The 19,819-nt window shown below is 46.2% G+C and overlaps 1 protein-coding gene across 1 annotated transcript in view; it reads left to right on the top strand.

Moving 5' to 3' along the window:
* Positions 1–19,819, top strand: part of LOC135221163 (ankyrin-1-like) — a 147,673-nt gene that overhangs the window by 49,397 nt on the left and 78,457 nt on the right. Inside the window, exons 4-5 of the mRNA XM_064258988.1 lie at positions 5,593–5,694; positions 16,194–16,292. Coding sequence (XP_064115058.1) covers positions 5,593–5,694; positions 16,194–16,292 — 201 coding nt within the window. The remainder of the gene's footprint in view (positions 1–5,592; positions 5,695–16,193; positions 16,293–19,819) is intronic.

Below are 19,819 nucleotides of genomic sequence, written 5' to 3'. Positions count from 1 at the left end.
TGCCATTGCTTCCAACACGTTTATGTGGAGCTGGCGAAATTGAACTGACCAAGTCCCTGAACCTGTTTGAACTGAGAGTATCCCCCCACCCGGACAGGATGGCATCCGTGTGAATGGTTAACACTGGGAGGGGATATTGAAGGGGTACTTTCTTGGCTAAGTTCTTTACTTTGACCAAGGCCGTAGTTTGGTTGCGGAGGATCTGTGGATTACTACAACTTGTCTCGATATTTGGAGTTTGCTCTTGACCGCCAAATTCGATTTATATCTTTCAGCCTTGCTTTCAGAAGGATATCTGTTACCGAAGCAAACTGAAGAGACCCTAGGATTCTCTCCTGGTTTCTTCTTGACGTTTGCTGCCTGAGAAATTGTCTGACAGATTTTGCTATTTCCTTCCGTTTGGCCACTGGAATTGACAGATTGTGGAAGACAATCCCATTGGATTCCTAGCCACTGAAAACGAGATTCCGGAGTAAGTCTGGATTTCGTTTTGTTTATCTGGAAACCCCAGTATGTTCCAGAAAGTGAACTACCTTTTTGGTGGCTTTGAGACATTCCTCGACTGTTGGTGCCCAGATCAACCAATCGTCGAGGTATGCTGCTACCATGATTCCCTGAGCTCTCAATTGTTGAACAACCACTTCTGCTATTTTTGTGAATACCCTGGGGGCTACATTCAGACCGAAGGGCATCACTTTGAATGAGAAATGTTTGATTTCCTAGCCTGAATCCTAGGAATGGGCGGAAGTGCCTGGCTATAGGGATATGATAGTATGCGTCTGTAAGATCGATGGAGCATGATGACGGCTCCACGCGGAAGTAAGGTCTTACTTGCGAGAGGGTAAGCATCTTGAACTTGTCGCAACGAATGAAAGAGTTTAGCTTTGACAAGTCTAAGATTACCCTTCTTTTTTGTTGAGGCCTTTCTTTGGCACGCTGAATAAGCGACCTTGAAATTTTAGATGCTTGACTCTCGCAATAGCTCCTTTCTGAAGGAGTTTCTTTCCGCGTAATCTGTCATTCCTTTGACGGTATCTGGTGGAATGATTTGATTGGAGAGGATCTTTGATCCAACTCCAGCCCAATCCTTTGGACACTATGCTCTGTGCCCAATTGCTGAACCCCCACCTGTGGCGGAAGAGGAACAGCCTCCCTCCTACTGGGGAGCCTCATTGTTGATGGGCTGGGTTGGCCACCACGCCCTCCTCTGAACTGTCTGCTCCTCGTACCCCTTCTGCGCCACGCTGACGAAGTAACCTCTCGCCCTACCTCTCGGCTGATTGTAGCCTTGAGCCTCAATATGCAGGGTTGAAGGCCGGCGAGATAGCGTAGGAAGTGGATGGCTGAGATTGAGGGGGCAACAGGAGGATAGGCTGATTCTGCTTTGAACTGGCAGGTTGTCCTTGTTGGGTAACCTGGACCGCCTGCACAAATTGCTGCTGTTGCTGGAGTTTTTTATATGGCTGGAACCTCTTACCAGCCTTCTTCGGTTTTCTTACCAGCAGTGGGAACGGACTCCGTTTCCTCTTCGAGGAAATACCCCACCTAGCCTCTAAGCCTCTGGTTGAGCCTAGCAGCTTCGTGGTGTACTTCGTTAACCGCGGACTCTGGGAAGAGATCCGCTCCCCACATGCTAGAGGCCAAGAGTCTATTCGGCTCATGCCTAATGGTACACTCTTGTAGAACATGCTTTCGGCAGTTCCTCCCTAGCCTGGAAGAAGTCAAAAGCGTCCGTTAGAACCGTCTGGAACTGAGATTTCGCCAGAATCTTGAACAGCGGTTCCGTAGCATAAAGAGAGGGCAGCCATTTCCGTAATTATAAGGAATTGAGGGACCTGCCAAACCTGGTTTCGCGCATCAAACTCTGCCTGGATTAGGGAATCCGGCAGCCTTGGTAGTTTCTCGCCGAACTGGTCCATGGCGCAGTCCGGTTTGAGCTTACCAAGCGTGAACGTAGCTGGCAAGTTCTCCCACAATTCTCCGAAGGCCGGGAAGAGCGAGAAGTAGACTCCGCCTCCCTCAACTGTGGGATGGGCTCATCCTTGAGGACTGCCTGAAGGGACTTCTCCACTAATTTCGTGGCAAACGGAAGAGAAACCTCCTCTTCCGTCGCGAAAATAGTGAAGGGACTCTTGTAGGCCTGGTAGTTTGGTGTTCGTACACTCCCAGTCCCTCAAGGCAGTGAACCCATTCCCGCTGAGCATGATCTCTACTATATAGGACCGACTCCTTAGAGATCTTGTCTTCCCTCGTCAGAGCCGTTGGCGTCAGCCTAGCATAACCGATGAAAGGCTGCGTCAGGCCCGGAGGGTAAAACTCGAAGTCTCAATCCTTCGAGTTCCACACTCCGAGATAGAGATCATTCCATCCTTGAACGGAGCGTAGGCAGCTACTCTCCATGGGTTCTCCATAGAGAAAGCTGGCAAAGAGTCATATGGCGGGAGTTGAAGAATCCCAGTGCTTGACGCTGGGGAGACTGGGGAGGAACCTGAGATAGCCAGCTACTCGGTCCTCATTTTCTCTCATCCTGTTAGAGAGATCTTGAATTGATTGGCCAGACTGAGACAGACTGTTTGACAACTGTGCAAACATCTGCTCGAACCGTGTCCCCAGGGCGGAGATTTGCGAGCCCACCAGCTCGCCCACCTGTTGCATCACCCCTGCTGAGAAAGCAGAGGGATCAAAGGAAAGGGCTAGGACCTGCTACCCCTACCGGCGTAGTCCGGAGTGGAAGCGGTGGAGGCGGAGAAGGCAGTGGCTCGGCGGGAGCGCGAGCCTTCTCCTTGGAAGCCTTGCTTGCTGGAGCTCTTTGGGTGAGAAGAGCTCGGCTTTGCTTTCACCGCATCGGCGTAGGAAGTCGACGACTTCCTAGCCGAAGAAGACGAAGACGACTTCCTAGAAGTTGTCTTGGCCAGAGGTCTTCGGTTCTCTCTGTCCTTCACCTTTGGGGGTACAGAGAGAGCGGGAGAGCGGTAGGGATCTCAGATCCCACAAAGCCTTGGAATGAAGCACTAGAAGAGGGGACAGGAGAAGATCCAGAAGCACCCAAGGAAAGACCTTGGCGCCCGACACACCTACCTCAACCAACAAATCCTCCACCCTACCGCCATAGGTTCGATGTTAAGGTCCAGGGCAGCGACGTCGGGACCGACCCTCCTGGTAGGCTACGACCCCAAAGGATTGCTGGAGGTCTTGCTGGATGGAGGCTATCAGCGGGGCAGCGGACAAGGGGTCAACGTAACCAGTCGACTTGCCCGCGGGGAAGATCTGGACGGCCAGCTTCTTATCCAGAATGTAGGGCTGGCCTTTGGCGGCGTTCTTCCCGAAGCCGCCCACCCACGCTTTCAGGGTGGCGAGGGCGACTTCCCTCACACCGGTAGCCTGAAAGAAAGGCAAGATTAGCTTCCATGGTGGAACGGGGTCAACAAACTTACGACTAAAAGTTGTTAGTAAAATGATAAGTAAGCCTATAAGGGACTTACCCCATCTCCCAGCTGACCGACCAGGTCGTAGCAGATGGCGCAGGCTTCAGGGTGCCAGACGATCATCTCGCTGTAAGACGTGGCACAGGGGGCGTGAGACCTACACTCATCATGTCCACAGGGGTCGAACAGCGTCGCGTTACACGCTGGGACCTGGCAGTTGGTAGCCTGTAAGTGGAAAGATACATGAGTACCAGGATAAACACTTACAGTCTAACAGATGCTCCGCTTGTGCCGGAGCGATAAAGTTAGATTAAACCAGAGCCCCGCCAAAATACGTGTGGTAACCAGGTGGTTGTGATCTCTAGCTATAGCTCCGCTGATGGCGGAGACACAAAAGAGAAACCAACCAGGAGTGGTGGTAAAGGAAACCACGACGGAAAATGGCGGGGATGGAAATAAATTCAATCATATAATACAATTCATTGTAAAATTAGGGTATATCCTTAAACATAGTGATAATAAAATACCTTCCTCCGCCCGTCTACTAGAAGAGTGCGCGGGTAAGAGACAAGCTCTCTTCCGGTAGCGGGGGAGAGATTGAAAGGATATAGTAGGCAGCAACCGACCACTAGAGGTGCCCCACCACCCGCCCGCTAGCGGAGCCAGTAAACCCATAACCAAAGTGCCCCGGCTGCGACGGAAGGCTCCTTTCGTATAGCGAGGCAGGTGGCTGAGCAACTGGGGAGGGAGGGGGGGAAGGTCTCGAGAAACACGGCGGGAGCGAGAGAGAGGGGGGAGGGATGGCCTACTCCTCCCCGCCTCACCAACTACCGCATGGAGACTCGGTACCTCATGAGTGGTCGCCCTATACCCCCCGCTGGGAGGAACCCTGGCCGCCTCAGATAAGTGGTGAGAGAAGGCAAACTGAGGTTGTCATGACAACCAAGGGGTCCCCCAGCTCCTCCCTATACCATAAGGGGAGGGCGGGGGTAGGGTAAGGTGCGATGGGACACGTGACCGCTAGTGGCCTAGGCCGCGAGCAACACAACCGTGAGAGGGCCACGTGAACCAGGCTGTACCAATACAAGGGAACAAGCACCTAGGCTAGCCTAACACCCTAATGTAATAAATAATACATCGAAAAGATGGAAAAGACACTTTAGTAAAAAGAGAAAGAAGCCCAGGAGGAGGCAGACTGTTTCCAAGAAACAGAGGCCTACTCGGAGCCAGCGATAGACCGATGAAAAGCAAGAGCCGGGATGCTGGGCCGGAATAACAAAATAGCCCTAAATACCAAACTAAGAGAAATGGTAGGAGGGCTGAACTAGCTAAAACTCGATGTAAAAACAATGAACGTAATAAAGTAAGCCCATAAGTATAAGAAGTCCCAGTATGGAGGACCGGGAATTCTTACGAGGCAGCATGGCGCAGCCACGAGACAACCAGGGAACCGTATATGACCTATTAAGAGGAAAATACTGGTACCCGGAAGATAAAAATGTGGTAAAATATTACTTATGAGTTACTTAACTTAGCCGTGGCAATAGCTGAGCGTTCCATGGTAGAATACAGTGGTAAACCAGAAATAGCACAGCACAAGAAAATGGCGACTTGTCGCTAGCGCTAAAAATTAAGGATGTCCGCTAGGGGCGCTGCTGTCCGTGGCGTCCTCTAGTAGTAGTAGTAGAGGCTGCATCGCCCGTTGGTATCAGCTCTCTCTTGGGGGGATTCTGATGGGAAGTTCTAATTGGTGTTTGTCTCGTGGTAGTGTTCCACCACTCGCCCTATTATCATACCGACACTTCTTTTTAAGAGTGAGCGAGTCAGTTTTACTGACATTTTCTTAATTTTGTTTTTCTCTGGTAATTTTAGGTTAATTTTACCTAGAAAGAATGATATTAAGGATCCTTTCATAGGCCGACACGAGCTGAGCCCAGAAATCATGTCTAGCAAAAATGTGACTGTTAGAAAAAAAAAACTTCATTTGATTTGAGGTCTACATCAAGTCTATGAATGGTAGTAATCCTAGGTCTTGATATTAAGTATCAAGGAAGGAGATAGAATTTGAAAAATGGTTATTTTTAGTGAAATACAGATGTGTAAGAATTGTTTTTATGTTGCACTATTCCATATGGTATGTTAATCTCTCTTTGCTTTTTTCTTTCAGCCAATTGGTATGACTCCATTACATTTTGCTGCTCAAAATGGTCATTATGAAATCTGTGAACGCCTGTTGTGCGCTGGTTTAAACAAAGATGCTCGTAATAAGGTCAGTAATTTATAATTGAAAACATCTTCTTATGACCATTGATGATGTTTTTGTCATCTTATTAACTGTGATATGGCACTTTCACCAAAACTTGCAAACCCTATACTATAAGTATGTATTGGAAAAGTCAACTTTGGATTTGAAGACCAGAAATGCACTTGTGAAAAACACTAACACATTGTGAGATTGTTTCAATTCAAACCCATTACTTGAGGATAGTACATATAATCTATTATAGCAACAGTCTTCAGACACTCCTGTCTGAGAATGCATTCAGGTCCACATTTGTTTTCAGTAGCTAAAGCTGGTCATTCTCTGCTCGTCTGATGTCTCAGAAACACCTTTAATGTAACTTCCAAAGAATTTTCACAGAATTTTTCACGACAGTTCTGACATAGAATTGCAGCCTCTTTCAGTTTCATTTTCCTTATTAGTCATCATCTGGAAAGATAGATGTGGAATTTTCACTTTATTTTGGTCCTTTTTTTGTGCCTTTCTCTTTACCAGCCCTTGGACACTTGTAAGTTCTACCTATCTTCCTGCTAATTGTAAATATAGTTATTTTTTAGTAATGTTATGGTCAACTGTTTATTGCTGTTACATATTTAGGCACACTTACTGACTGTTTATTATTTTTTAAAATTTGCTTGCAAAGTTAGTTGTTCATTCGCAAACAAACCCTTGGTCTTAAAAATAGGATAATTTCTAGCGCCTAGCTGGATCCGGTTAAAAAGCAGATGAAAGCAAGGAATCTTGTGATATCTGGCAACGCATGCGTAGATCGGGTGAAGAGTGGTCAAACGCCGATCATCTACCCCAGTCTTTTCTTAACCGCCTGGACGAGAGTTGGGTTTTTTCCTTTCTTGGCCTTTTCCGGTTTCCTTTAGTGTGTGTGTGTGTGTTTTTACGTGGTATTATGGCTTCTTCTGCTCCTTGTCGATGTCAGCGTATGTGCCCTGGAGTTCCTGGGTTCCCTTGTTCTCGTTTTTTGGCTTCGTCAGAGACAGACCCTCACATCACATGCAGTAGGTGTCGTTTGAATTTATGTATGATTACAAATCCTTGTACGGAATGCCGGGCATGGTCTAGGAGCAGTGGAGGAAGTTTTATGGTAAGAGGGAGCATTGGAGAGTCTCCACTCTTCCTACTTGGGAGGGCTTTGCTCCTATTCCCGATGTTTCGTCTTCCACAGTAGTCAACCCCCATAGTAGCGTTGTCCCTGCATCTCCTTCCTTTTCTTCCATTGAGTCGTCGATGGAAGTATCGGGAGGTCTCCAGGGTATTTTTTGTAATGTAGCCCCCTCTTCCTCGGGAGCTTTTTCGGTTCCCGAGAAGGGTGAGGTTTTTTCATCATTTTCTTCTCTTCCAGAGTTGGAGGCGTCCAAAATGGCGGTGATTTGGAAGACGCTTGGGCTAGGGGGTACCCGTCCTTGGGGGTGTTGCTAGCGCATTTTGTGGAGGCTCACACCCCCCCTTCCTGGTCCAGCCAGGCCATCACCCCTCCTCCCTGCCTCGTCTCCGCGGTTGGGAGCAGTCGGCCCTCTTGTATTGCTCCGCCGGTGTCTGCCGTCACTTTGTATCGGAGTGACACTGCGGCGTCAGCCTCGTTAATGACGTCACGGGGTCCATCTTTGTGTAATCCTCCGCAAGTGGTGTCTCTTTCCCCCTCGCACAGAGGGGAAGCCGTGACGTCACCACCGCTTGTGACATCTCTCTCATCGATAATGTATCTCCCAGTCGCCGCCTCCGACCCGCCTCACTTAGCCGCGACGTCATCACTGCCGCCCAATTCGCAACATCTCCGTTCCTTGTCTTCGGAGCCTTCTCTGGCACATCAGTCCGAGGTCATATGCCAGGCAGTGCTTCAGAGGCTGGACTCTGTATTGGATGTGAAGTTGGCTGCCTTATCGGTTGGGAGGACTGGTGGGAAACGCGTTGCTTTGTCCCCGCCTTCCGAGAAGAGTGTGCATAAGAAGCTAGTGCTGTCATCCTCTCCCTCTTCCCCCTCTACGCCTCATCGGCGTATTAAGCGTTGGAAGGCAAAGGGCTTTGCCCTTCCTTCGCAAAGGAAGGAACAGCGCGGACGTGTTCCCGAGAGTGCTGTAGTTTCGGGCTTTCGGGCAGTGTTAGTGATTTGTGTTCTGCAGGTGTTGCTTCGCCGCCGAATCTTGTACGTGCAACCCCCCCCCCCTTCCATCCTTGCACATCGCGAGCGTGTTGCAACCTCACCTGTGTGTGCTCGTGATGGTAGTGCTCCTTCTTCTCCAAGGCCTATTCGTCGCCGTAAAGATCTGAAGGCCCCTGTCAAGAGGTCAAAGGCAGTGAGCACGGAGGTGGTGCAGCCGGAGTGTTTGCCTACCTCTCTAACTGGTGTTTCCAAGACTTCCACTATAAGGGATTCTCCGTCAATCTAGAGTGCTCAAGTTTCCCCTCCCCCCATCTCACATACGTACGGCTGCCACACCCGTGTCTGTTCATGGACGTCTGGAGTCACCTGTTGAGGTAAGTGATGTGCCTAGTGTTACAGTGGGTCCGTCTCGGAGGCTGACGCTTGGACCCAGCCCAGATAGGTTAGTAGGGGTTTCAGACTGTTTGGCTACTAACCCCTCTGTGAATTTTGGTGAAGAAGGCGTGTTAGAAGAGCCTACACATCCTTCTCATCGTCGGTCGCCGGTGCCAGAGCAGGAGGAGGGGGACACGCAGGAGTTTCTGTCTTCCTTTTCGGAAGTTGTTGATCTCATTCGTGGGTTCAACAATTTGGAAAGTAGGACTCAGGCTCGGTCGTCTTATACTCCTTCTTGCTTGGAAGCCTTGGTGGGAGCTACTCAGGACCCCAAATCCTCTCTTCAGCTGCCGTTGTTGGGGTACATTCAGTCGGTCTTGCAGAAGGTTAACACCTCTGTTTCTGACCGGGACGGTTCACTTCGCTCTAGAGGCTCTACCAAGCTACTACCCCCACCTCTCACAAGACATAGGAAGTACTATGCTACGAGCTCTGCGTTTTTGTTGTCACACCACCTTAACCCAGATGTCATTCGCCTGAAGCCGGGTTGACTTTGGAACAGGTGAGGTCTGTGGCTCCGTCCTTGTCTCCGCAAAACAACTTAGCTTTGGAATCTACGGCGGCCTCCATGTTGCAGACGGTTTCTTGGCTGTACCTCTTGTCTGTGGTGATTGCCAAGATAGCTTCTGACAGGTCCCCTGAAGGGTTGGTGAGTGCCGCCTCGCTTGCCAGTCTTTTGCGGTCCGGGGGCAAGGCGTTTTCTTATTTGGCTCACCTCACTGCCAATTTATGGGCTAATCTTCCTCTGGTTAGGAGGGACGTGGCTTTGTCTAGGATGGAGAGGTCGCTCGACACCGAGTCTTTGCTGGCCTTGAGGAACGGTGATCTGTTGGAGTCGCAATTCTTGTTTCCATGGACAGAACTCGAAAATGCGATAGACCGACGCCGGGCTGACACCAAGGACCGACTGGTGCACCAAGCCGTGTCTAAATCAGAGTCCCGCCCTCGGAGACGTCTGGCCCCTCCTCCTCCCCCGGTCCAGCAGCAGTTGAGGAGATCGTCGCCTAGGCCATCAAGGACCTCGAGTTTGGCAGGGCCTTCCCGTTCGACACAGCCCAAGTCTCAGGATCAACGCCCCTTTCGCCCTCATTCCTTTAAACCAAGAAGAGGCCCCAGGGGCAGAGGTCAAGGGGGCCGTCGATAGGTTGGGCGCCTCCCCATCTCCTGCGCCCAGGTGGGGGTTTGCCTGGCTGGCCATTGAGCCAAGTGGCAGAGTTACGGGGCGGAGCAATGGGTGGTAGATGTCCTTCGGGTGAGATACCTGTTGCCATTCGACTTCTCTCCTCCTCTGTCGGATAAGCCGCAGCTCAGGAAGACGTATCCCCCAGAGTCTCTGAAGTTCTTGGCTCTTCGGGAGGAAGTGCAGAAAATGCTGGACAAGGATGCGATAGCGAAAATAGTGCATCCGTCCCTGGGGTTTACAGTCACATCTTCTTGGTGCCCAAGGTGTCGGGAGGATGGAGGCCTGTGATCGACTTATCCATCTTGAATCGCTTCATCAGGAAGACACGGTTCAAGATGGAGACCCCGCGCTCAGTGTTGGCAGCCGTGAGGGAAGGCGACTTCATGCTGTCGACAGACTTGAAGGACGCATACTTCCAAATCCCTGTTCATCCCACGTCCAGGAAGTTCCTTCGCTTCTCTCTGGCGGACAAGATCTTCGAGTTCAAAGTCTTGTGCTTCGGGTTGACGACAGCCCTTGAAGTGTTCACAAGGGTCTTCTCTCTCGTGTCAAGTTGGGCCCATGCTCAGGGGATCCGTTTGCTGAGGTACTTAGACGATTGGTTGGTCTTGGCAATTTCCAGGGAGAAGTTGCTGCGAGATAGGGATCGTCCAAGTCTGGACTTGGACCTATTAGTCAACCAGGGAAAGTCGAACCTCTTACCCACTCAGAGGATTCTTTACCTAGGCATGGTCATTGATACGACAGTGGCAAGAGTTTTCCCGTCGGATCAGAGATTGGAGAAGTTGCGGGCTGTGGCGCGCAACTTCCTGTCAAAGTCACATCAGTCGGCTCATCAGTGGCAGGTTCTTCTGGGAGTGCTATCTTTCCTGGAGAAGCTGGTCCCTCATGGGCGTCTTCATCTTCGGTCTCTGCAATGAAGACTGGGGGAATTCTTGTCTCCGACGGGGGACTCTCCCCTGTTTATGGTCCCACTGTCTTTGGAAGTGAGAGAAGACCTTCGTTGGTGGTTGGATGACCAGAATCTATTGAAGGGCGTCCCTCTGCGTTCTCTCCCTCCAGACTTCCTTCTGTTCTCGGACGCCTCCCTCGCAGGTTGGGGCGCGCACTTAGGCGGCCTCATCGCTTCAGGCGTTTGGGGTTTGGAGGACAAGCAGCAGCATATCAATGTCTTGGAGTTGAAGGCGGCTTTCCTGGGTCTGAAGGAGTTTTGGGGGATGGTAGAGGGTCACTCTGTCGTTCTCATGTCGGACAACACCACGATGGTAGCCTACGTGAACAAACAGGGAGGCCTGGTTTCTCAGCAACTTCATGCCTTGACCGTCGAGCTTCACCAGTGGGCAATCAGCAATTCGGTAGAGCTCTCAGCCAGGTATATCCCAGGGAAACGGAATGTGGTCACAGACAAACTCAGTCACCGGGATCAGATCCTAGGAACAGAGTGGTCCCTTCATCAAGTGGTGGCAGACAAGCTTTTCCAGATTTGGGGGAGACCCATGCTGGACCTTTTTGCGACACGCTACAACAGGAAGCTGGAGGTGGTCTGTTCAGTGGTCCCAGATCCCTTAGCATTGGCAGAAAATGCATTCCAACATCCGTGGGACAACCTGGAGGTGTATGCCTTCCCTCCGTTTTGTTTGATCTGTCAGGTTCTGTACAAGCTGATGGGTTCACAGGGTCTCAGAATGATTTTGGTAGCCCCTCTGTGGCCTCAGGCAGAATGGTTTCCAGATCTGCTGTCGTCGTTGTCGGAGATTCCGAGGGAGATTCCCCCTTGGTGGCATCTCCTGTGTCAGCCCCATGCAGAAAGGTTCCACCAGTCAGTAGAATCCCTGTCTCTTCACGGTTGGAGGTTATCAACTATCTCCTCCGAAAGAGAGGCTTTTCTCAGAAATCAGCTGGGCACATGTCCAGCAGTCTTAGGAAGTCAGCCTCTGCAGTTTACCAAGGCAAATGGGTGATCTACTGTGATTGGTGTCGTAAACGGGGTTTTTCTCCACTCGCGACCTCTATTCAGGGAATAGCAGACTTTTTAACCTTCCTCAGAGACAAGAAACGTTTGTCCGTGTCTGCTATTAGAGGCTACAGGGCGGCACTGAGTTTGGCGTTATGCCCGAAGGGTATCGACATCTCCTCTTCCTGGGAACTTTCCCTGCTAGTTAAGGGGTTTGAGCAGTCGAGTTCTCCTAGAGAGCTCAAGCCTCCAACATGGGATGTTTCCTTGGTGCTTAAGAGCTTGACTAAGAGTCCATATGAGCCCTGCGCCTCAGTGGCGTGGTTGGTTTGGTGTTTGCTTCTCACCTCGGTGGTTATGGGTACGATTCTCGGCCATTCCATTGAGGAGTGAGAGATGTGTATTTCTGGTAATAGAAGTTCACTCTCGACGTGGTTTGGAAGTCACGTAAAGCCGTTGGTCCCGTTGCTGAAAAAACCACTGGTTCCATGCAATGTAAAAACACCATACAAACCTTATGAGCCCTTGCGTCGCTCATCTGACAGGAACCTGACGCTCAAGACAGTTTTCCTTTTGGCTTTGGCATCTTCCAAAAGGGTAGGAGAGCTCCACGGTCTGAGTTATGAGGTGAAGCACACCAGGGGTTGGAAGTCAGTGTCCTTCGAATTTGTCCCGGAATTCGTGGCCAAGACCCAAAATCCCTCAGTGCATGATGACAGGTTTGCTTCGTTTTCCATTCCATCACTGACTGACTTTGTGGGTGGTGATGCTCAAGAGCTTTTGTTGTGCCCTGTCCGGGCCCTGCGTTGCTATCTTAAAAGGACTTGGCACCGTAGACCAGGCTGCCACAGACTTTTTGTTAGTACAGGCCATACAAAGAAAGAGGTGTCTTAGATACTATCTCTTTTTGGATACAGGAAGCCATCAGACAGGCATATGTACTTGACTCTTGATGATTCCATCACCACATCTGTGCAGGCTAGAGCACATGACGTTAGGGGTATTGGTCCCTCTCTGGCTTTCAAAAAGAACTTGGCTGTACATAGAGTTCCTGAGCGCTGGTACTTGGTTACGCCAGTCCACGTTCACCTCCTTCTATCTTATGGATGTTGCCCACAGATCTATGGACACGTATTCCCTGGGTCCTGTGGTGGCTGCCCAACAGGTTGTGTAACTCATAGTTGCCCTTAACAGGGCACCTTTGTATCTTACCTAAGATGATTGTGTGGATGAGAGAATGAGTGAGTTGGCTGGCCTCCTTCTTTCTCTTGTACCTTGCCTTCTTCCTTCGGGCGGTTTAAGGAACTGATACGTCATTTGCTGGACTGGTCTGATACAGGTGAGTGAAGTAGTCATACTGGTAGTGTGGTCGTGCAATATACAATATCTTACCCACTATTTAGTAGCATAGGCTCCGCTCCTGGGTAAGGAGGAGTCGGGAGTACTACAAACCCTAGTGCCTTGGTTTGTTATTGGACAGTCAAAGTTTCTCTTTGGTTCCCTATACAGTGGTTATCCCACATATCATTGTACGTCACTCAGGTTCTAAGTGGTTAGATATTAGTGCATCTAGCTTCCCAACGGGCTTCAGTCCCTCTCCAAGAACTATTTCTTTTGAGAGCTGGACTGGCGGGTAGGCCGCCAGCCAGTCTAGGATGTCTTATACTACCTCCCTCCAAATATGAGTCTATCCAATTGTTAAGACCGAGGGTTTGTTCGCGTATGAACAAATGACAAATTTTCTAAGACAGTTTGTATTTTTCATAGCTACAAACCTGAGGTCTTAATGTTATACTGCCCACCTCTAGCCGCCCCTCTTTTTGTTAAAGATTTTAATCAACACAAAGGTTTTATAATTTGGCAGTTTCCTGCTCATATTAGGATGTCTCTCCAGTTAAACATCGGCTACTGATATCCCCTTGTCGCTCCCCAGGCTTTTGGTGGTATCATCTCCTACAGAGGCAGATATGAAAAAATAATTTATTAGAATTGTTAGTTATTTTAAATGATGACGTGTCTAAGGAGAGAAAACCAGTCGCTTCATTGGGATGCCTCTTGGACCTTAAATTTAGAATGTTAACCTGTTTTTTGATAGCTCCATTTTCAAAGTCTTTAGGAGGCTTTCTAATGAGCTTACATCATCTAATTCTGATGTGTAAAGAATGGCTAATATCATAGACCACCTCATCTCCACTCCGACTTAAGAGATTTTGTATGATGAAAGATACCATGATCAAGGTTACCATGAGGCCTCTAGGTAGTTTTATTGCTGCTGTTATATCTTGTACTTTGGTGGATTACAGTAAAATTACTATTTCCTTTTGTGACTTAGGAATGTATTCTTAGCAAAGAATGAAGACCCACAAAACAGGTGGTCTCCTTGGAAGATTGTCCCTGTATAAAGTCTTCAGGTCCTCTTTTTATTAGAAAGGAAGGTGGAACCATTTCCTTGAAGGCAATCAGACAACAAATTCTTTATTTTATTAAACAAGCCAATCCGGATTCAGTCCCTCATGTCCATGATATCCGGGCAGTGGCTACCTCAGTTAATTATTTTCATATGAACTTTGAGGATCTTAAAAGATATACGGGTTGGAAATCCTCGACAGTATTTAAATGCCACTATCTGAAAAATCTAGAGGCCCTTAAATATTCGGCAGTGGTCGCAGGGAACATTGTCTCCCCTGATGCGGCCTAGTTATGTAACTCTATATCTGTATTTTATTATTTTGCTATTAATTATCTTTTGGTACTCATTCTCACCTACCAGCCTCACTCGTAATCCCTACCTTTCTGCCTTTTGGTCCGGACTGGATTGCTCTTCAACCCACTCCTGTACATGTACATAGTCCTTTATTATATTTGTTTTTATGTTCATTACCTGTTGCTTTCCCAGGATAGTATGGATTTGGTCATATTAGGTGCTTTTTACCACTTGTAATTTGTTATTCTTACCTTGGTTATTAAAACAATAATTTTAAGGAATTTTTATTTTCCTTTCATATAATTTTTTGTTTACCAAGCTTGTATGGCCAATTCTCTGCTACTATTTCACTGGCCGACACAGGTTGAGCCCAGAAAAGGGATTTTGACCAAGGAAAAATCTATTTCTTGGGGAAGACCTGTGTCGCCCGGTGAACCCATCCCTCTCTTTTCCTTTTCCCCACCCTTTAGCTGGCCCAAGCTTGGGTGCATATTTCAAGAATGAGGGTTTCTGGCAGGGGTAGTAGTAGTGAGCGGAAGGTAGATGTTGTAACGGCAACTCTCTAGAGAGGGATTTTGAGAGAGGAGACTTCTGTTTGGCAAAGTATCTGTGGTAGTGGCTTCCACTCACCCCTGTGCTATACCGACACCCTATAAGGGTGAGCAAGCTGGAGGTAGTAACTCCAGCATTCCATATGGCTTTTTTCTCTGGTATACTATTTAGCATTTATTTACACCTAGATATGAGTGCTATAGGAACATTTCACCGGCCGACACAGGTCTTCCCCCAGAAATAGATTTTTCCTTTGTCAAAATCCCTTATTTTGTGCACCATGTTCATGGCCAAAACCCAGACAACTTTTCCAGAACCTCAGGTTATCTTGTATCCTGATCTAAAAGAGAGGGGAGGATGTCAGTCATTTTTCTCATCCTCATAAGCCATACCTTTTCTTCTTGGCATAGATCTTTGGGCTCCTGCTGCTATTCACAAGCACTGCTTTCCTTGCTTTCAGCCAAGAAGTACAACCTGTTACTTTACTAACAAGTCCCTGACCTTGTCAGTACTCTTTGTTGCCCCAAAACTCCTGTTGTTACAAATATTCAGCCAACTGTTTTATAGGACCAGCCCCCTCCGATTTTCAACAGCTGGACAACTGGGCAACAAATCCATTCCATATCCTTAGTCATTCAGGCTGTCATAAAATGATGGGTTTGTGTGAAATAAATATACATAATGCAAAACAAAATTTTGTATAAAAACCATTTATTTAATTCCCTCTAGTGGCAGCTAGATAAGATTTCACAGAGAGTCAACAGTTTTTGCCGCCATAGGTACTCAGGTGCCCAAATGCATAGTCATGTGGAAACGATGACTCTTCTGTGCAATGTCTGGAGATTACTGCTACCAAACATATTAGTTTGTAAAGTAATAAGTGTATGGGAAAAAATAGTTTTAGTAAAAATGATACTTTTAGATCCATTTTGAAAATCTTACTAAACTACTTAATTAATTTTTGGTACTGGTTGGTTAACTGTAAATGTCAGACATTTTAATGAAGAAAATTCTGTAAGATATCAGCTGCATATAGAATTGCTGTTGCCAAAATTGTTTTAACACGTTTAACAGAGGTATGTTTCTTGACAATATGAAGCCATTTTTACACAATGAACCTTTTTGCTTAATTAATGCGTTATAAATTTTTTAGTTAGTAGGTAATATTCTGTAGAGGAAACGTATCTTGCGTTATTTACAAGAATTTGTTTGTGCTATTTGTTAATATGTATTCATTGAATATCAGAGCTCACACACGGTGTGAATGTACTAGCTTAGGAAAGAATGGTTTTGAGAACTTTATGGGGAGAATGTTGATATTTCCATTAAAGAGGGATTTCCAGTGAAGAGTTCTTAATTGTCAGATTAATGTGCTTGATTTTAAAATCTGTCCTTTCATTATTAATCATTAATGGTGTAGCTTGCAAAGCTTCACATTTCATTACGTATTTATTATTATAAATTTTCCTTCTTTCCTTGTATTTGTAGCCATTTTCTCTACTCATAAATTATTTTGAGGTTTAATTAAATTCACATTCAACAGGTAGAGAAAACTGCTCTCCATCTAGCTGCAATGGAGGGTCATACTGACATTGTTTCATTATTAATTATGTCAGAAGCTGACATAAATGCCTGTGATATGGTAAGTAATTATTGTTTTGAACAGGAAGACAACTGTGGGAGATTTTAATTTGATGGGAATTTTCATACTAATATATTAGGTTGAAAGAAAATTTTACTGTAAAAAAAAATTAATTTTCTCCTGCTAGTGAATGCGAATGGCTTGAAGAAGCCTAAATTCCTTAATGACTCCATGAAGTGCTTTTTACTGTATATTATGCAATTACATACTTATTTTTGCATGATGAAATAAGGTGACACTGACTAGGATTCACATTATATTTTGTTTGCCAAGCAAAGTAAAAGCATAATTGTTCCCACACAATATACAAACCCTCTGTCCTTTACAACAAGAGTTACTTGAAGCGAATCCTGGACACGGCTGTTGAAATTTTAAAACAAGGTGGTTCGGTAGTTAGCTACTGGTCTGGTCATTGGAAGTCTCTCCTGACCGAATGTAAACATTCCAATTTGCTTTTGGCTGTCAATTTGGATAGACGTGTTCATCACTGCTCTCTGCCTGACTGTTTCAGCTAATTTCTTTTCAATCCTGGTGGGATTTTCTGTTGTTTTGTTCTGGATATATGTATATATTGTATTCTGTGTGTTTGTGGATATGTAGTATGTAACCCAAGGATCACAATTGCTTAAGAATCCTGCCCCAGTAGGCAGTGCCCGGGGGTGCAGGGTAAGAAGTGCAGTAAAATGTGCTTCTCTTGATGTTGAGCCTCACGCCCTGTTCATCTTGCCAAGGGCTGAGTGTTGTGATTGGTACATGGCACAGTGGGGAAAGTTTGTTGGGAGAAGGTATCAAAGGGAGACTCCTAAGTCTGTAGTCGGGGGTAACACACTACCCACCACTCCCATGGTAGCTAACCCTTCGTCTTCCCACCTCTCTCCTGGCAATCATCCCCTGCTCATTACTTCCCCTTCAGTGGACGCCTCTGCTTCTGCTTCCTTTCCCAACGAGTCAGGGGAGGAAGGGGAAGCTGAGGCTGTGGACCAGGGCAACACTCCCCTGGGGACCTCTTCCTTTGGAGCAAGGTGTGACCCTCTTCATTAACCTGGCTCTTTCTTCCGCAGGTGAGGTGTCAGGTCTGGATCAGGCATGGGCTTCACTGGATCTGGATGGGCCGCCTTCTATAGAAGCTTTGCTGGCACACCTGAATATAGTACCAATCCCAGCATTGCCATAACCCACTCTGTAGTCACCACCACTATCCCTATGGTGACTCAGTCTGGCTATTATATGCCGCCCCACCTGGTTTGGTTGCACCATCTGACCAGTGTGTCCCCTACTGTGGTGATGGGGATTAGGGCACATCTGCCAGTTGCCACCTTCTGGCTCTTGTGTCTGCAGTGCTCCCCCCTCCTGGGTTTGGGGTGGCACCTTTGCCCATACCTGTGGTTTCTGCTCCCCCTTTGTCACCGCTTGTGGTGGAAGAGGTGACGCTGCCCGCTCCAGTTCCTTGACCTGCAGAGTGGTCTGCTGCCCCCTGCAGGATCCTGACATCTTTCCTGCGGAAGCTAACGAAGAGGAGGTCTAGGAAGGTGTCGCCGTCTTCATATTCATCTTTGTCTACTGCCTCCTCATGGTCCCAAACCTGTCACAGCTCCCAACTAATCAACACAATTAGCCTTAGCAAATGATTTTTTGCCTGGAATGAACAGCAGTATCCCTTAAATTACTAAACATCCAACAGCCATGGACAGCCAGAATCTTATTACCTGAATGCATCTCCTCCAACCATGAAAATTCCAAAGTAATGGCCACAATGGCCGCTCCACGGGTATGAAGTTCCACAGTCAATGGCACAGAAGCTCGTCTGGGGCTTTTAGTTGGCTAGGCCTCCAACAAGGCTCAAAAGCTCCGCAAAATCAAAGCAGTTTAGCCTTCACTCGCAGGGTAGTAGTTGCAGGGGTGGTCATTCTTTACACAAAGGAGTGAGCTTAATGTGGCACAATAGCAACACTATTCTGTATCCCTAGTTGCCTCAGGATCCCTCCAATCCTTGTCTTTTGAAACCTGCAAGCATCTGTCCTGTGTTATTTAAAGAAGTTCCAAACCCTCTGTTCTGACACTTGTGATAGCTGTTAGTTCCTTACACTAATCTTTTGTGTATGTGATATAATATATATATATTATATATATATATATATATATATATATATATATATATATATATATATATATATATGTAAGATATAATATATAGATACGTATATATATACATATATATATATATATATATAAAAATATATATATAATATATATAGATAATATATATAAAGGTTTTTTTGTCACATAGGAAAAAATGAAAAAAGCGAGATAGCCAAGTACTTTCGGTCCTATTCGGACCCTTTACTGAGGCAAACTGATTTCACAAAGAACAACACAGTCAAAAGAAGGCTTAATATACAAACTGACACTACCAGATTAGCCATAAGGGCGATTTTCATTCTACAGGAAGGAGGAGTCGCCAGAGGCTAGCCACACCTTGAAGGGTACCCACAGTAAACAATTGATTCTTCCAGAAAACAGTACATTTTGAAAAAAAGAAACATGGGAGCATATACAATATAATATCATGAATTTTTACACAAATTTTCTCAACAAAAATTATTATTAATGAAAAGACGAAAGAAAATATAAATATATATATATCGAGCAAGAGAAAGAGGGAGTGAGAATATTGAACCAGAGAGAGAGAGAGAGAGAGAGAGAGAGAAATAATAACTATATACATGTGGGACTAATTTATTAGTTGTTCATTTATTTTGAGGTCCTTCATAAACATCTTACAAATATATGGGTCCAAATGGTACATTCCCAGACTAAGATTTAGGTTGTTTTTATTAGTGATTTGTATAATTGCCGATTCCAGTAAATTTCTTGAAACATAATCATTAGATCTAGCAATTACCGAGGTATCACCCCAATTAATACAATGAGATTTTTCTCTCAGATGGATAAACAGTGCATTTGAAGTCTGGGCTGTTCTAACTGAATACATATGCTGCTTAATCCGAACACATAAATTTTTACTAGACTGACCAACGTAAAACGATGGGCAATCCTTACAAGGAATTTTGTAAATGATGTTGTTATTTGTTACGGGACTATTCTTAATTAGCATATCTTTAATGGTATTGTTATAAGAGAACACTACATTAACATTAAACGATTTAAATATTGATTTTATGGTTTCAAATCCACGAAAATATGGTAAGCTAAGTACATTTTTAGGCATTTCTTTTTCATTAATAGCAACATTATAAAACTTTTTGTGAGCTTTTTGATAATATAAATCAGTTAAATGAGGTGGGTAGCAGAGATCGTTTCCTATCTTTTTTATGTATTCTATTTCTTGGTCCAGATATTGTGGACTCGTGATACGCAAAGTGCGTAGGAACATAGAAGAAAAAATTGAAATTTTAATATTAAGATGGTGGCCAGAATAAAAATGTACATATGTTAAATTATTTGTGGGTTTTCTATAAATACTGAATTTGCATTGGAAAGATTCTCTATGTATTAATACATCTAGG

The sequence above is a fragment of the Macrobrachium nipponense genome, chromosome 2, assembly GCF_015104395.2.
Source record: "Macrobrachium nipponense isolate FS-2020 chromosome 2, ASM1510439v2, whole genome shotgun sequence".
Lineage (NCBI taxonomy): Eukaryota > Metazoa > Arthropoda > Malacostraca > Decapoda > Palaemonidae > Macrobrachium > Macrobrachium nipponense.
The sequence above is the reverse complement of the archived record's forward strand: the minus strand, read 5'-3'. Positions and strand labels throughout refer to the sequence as shown.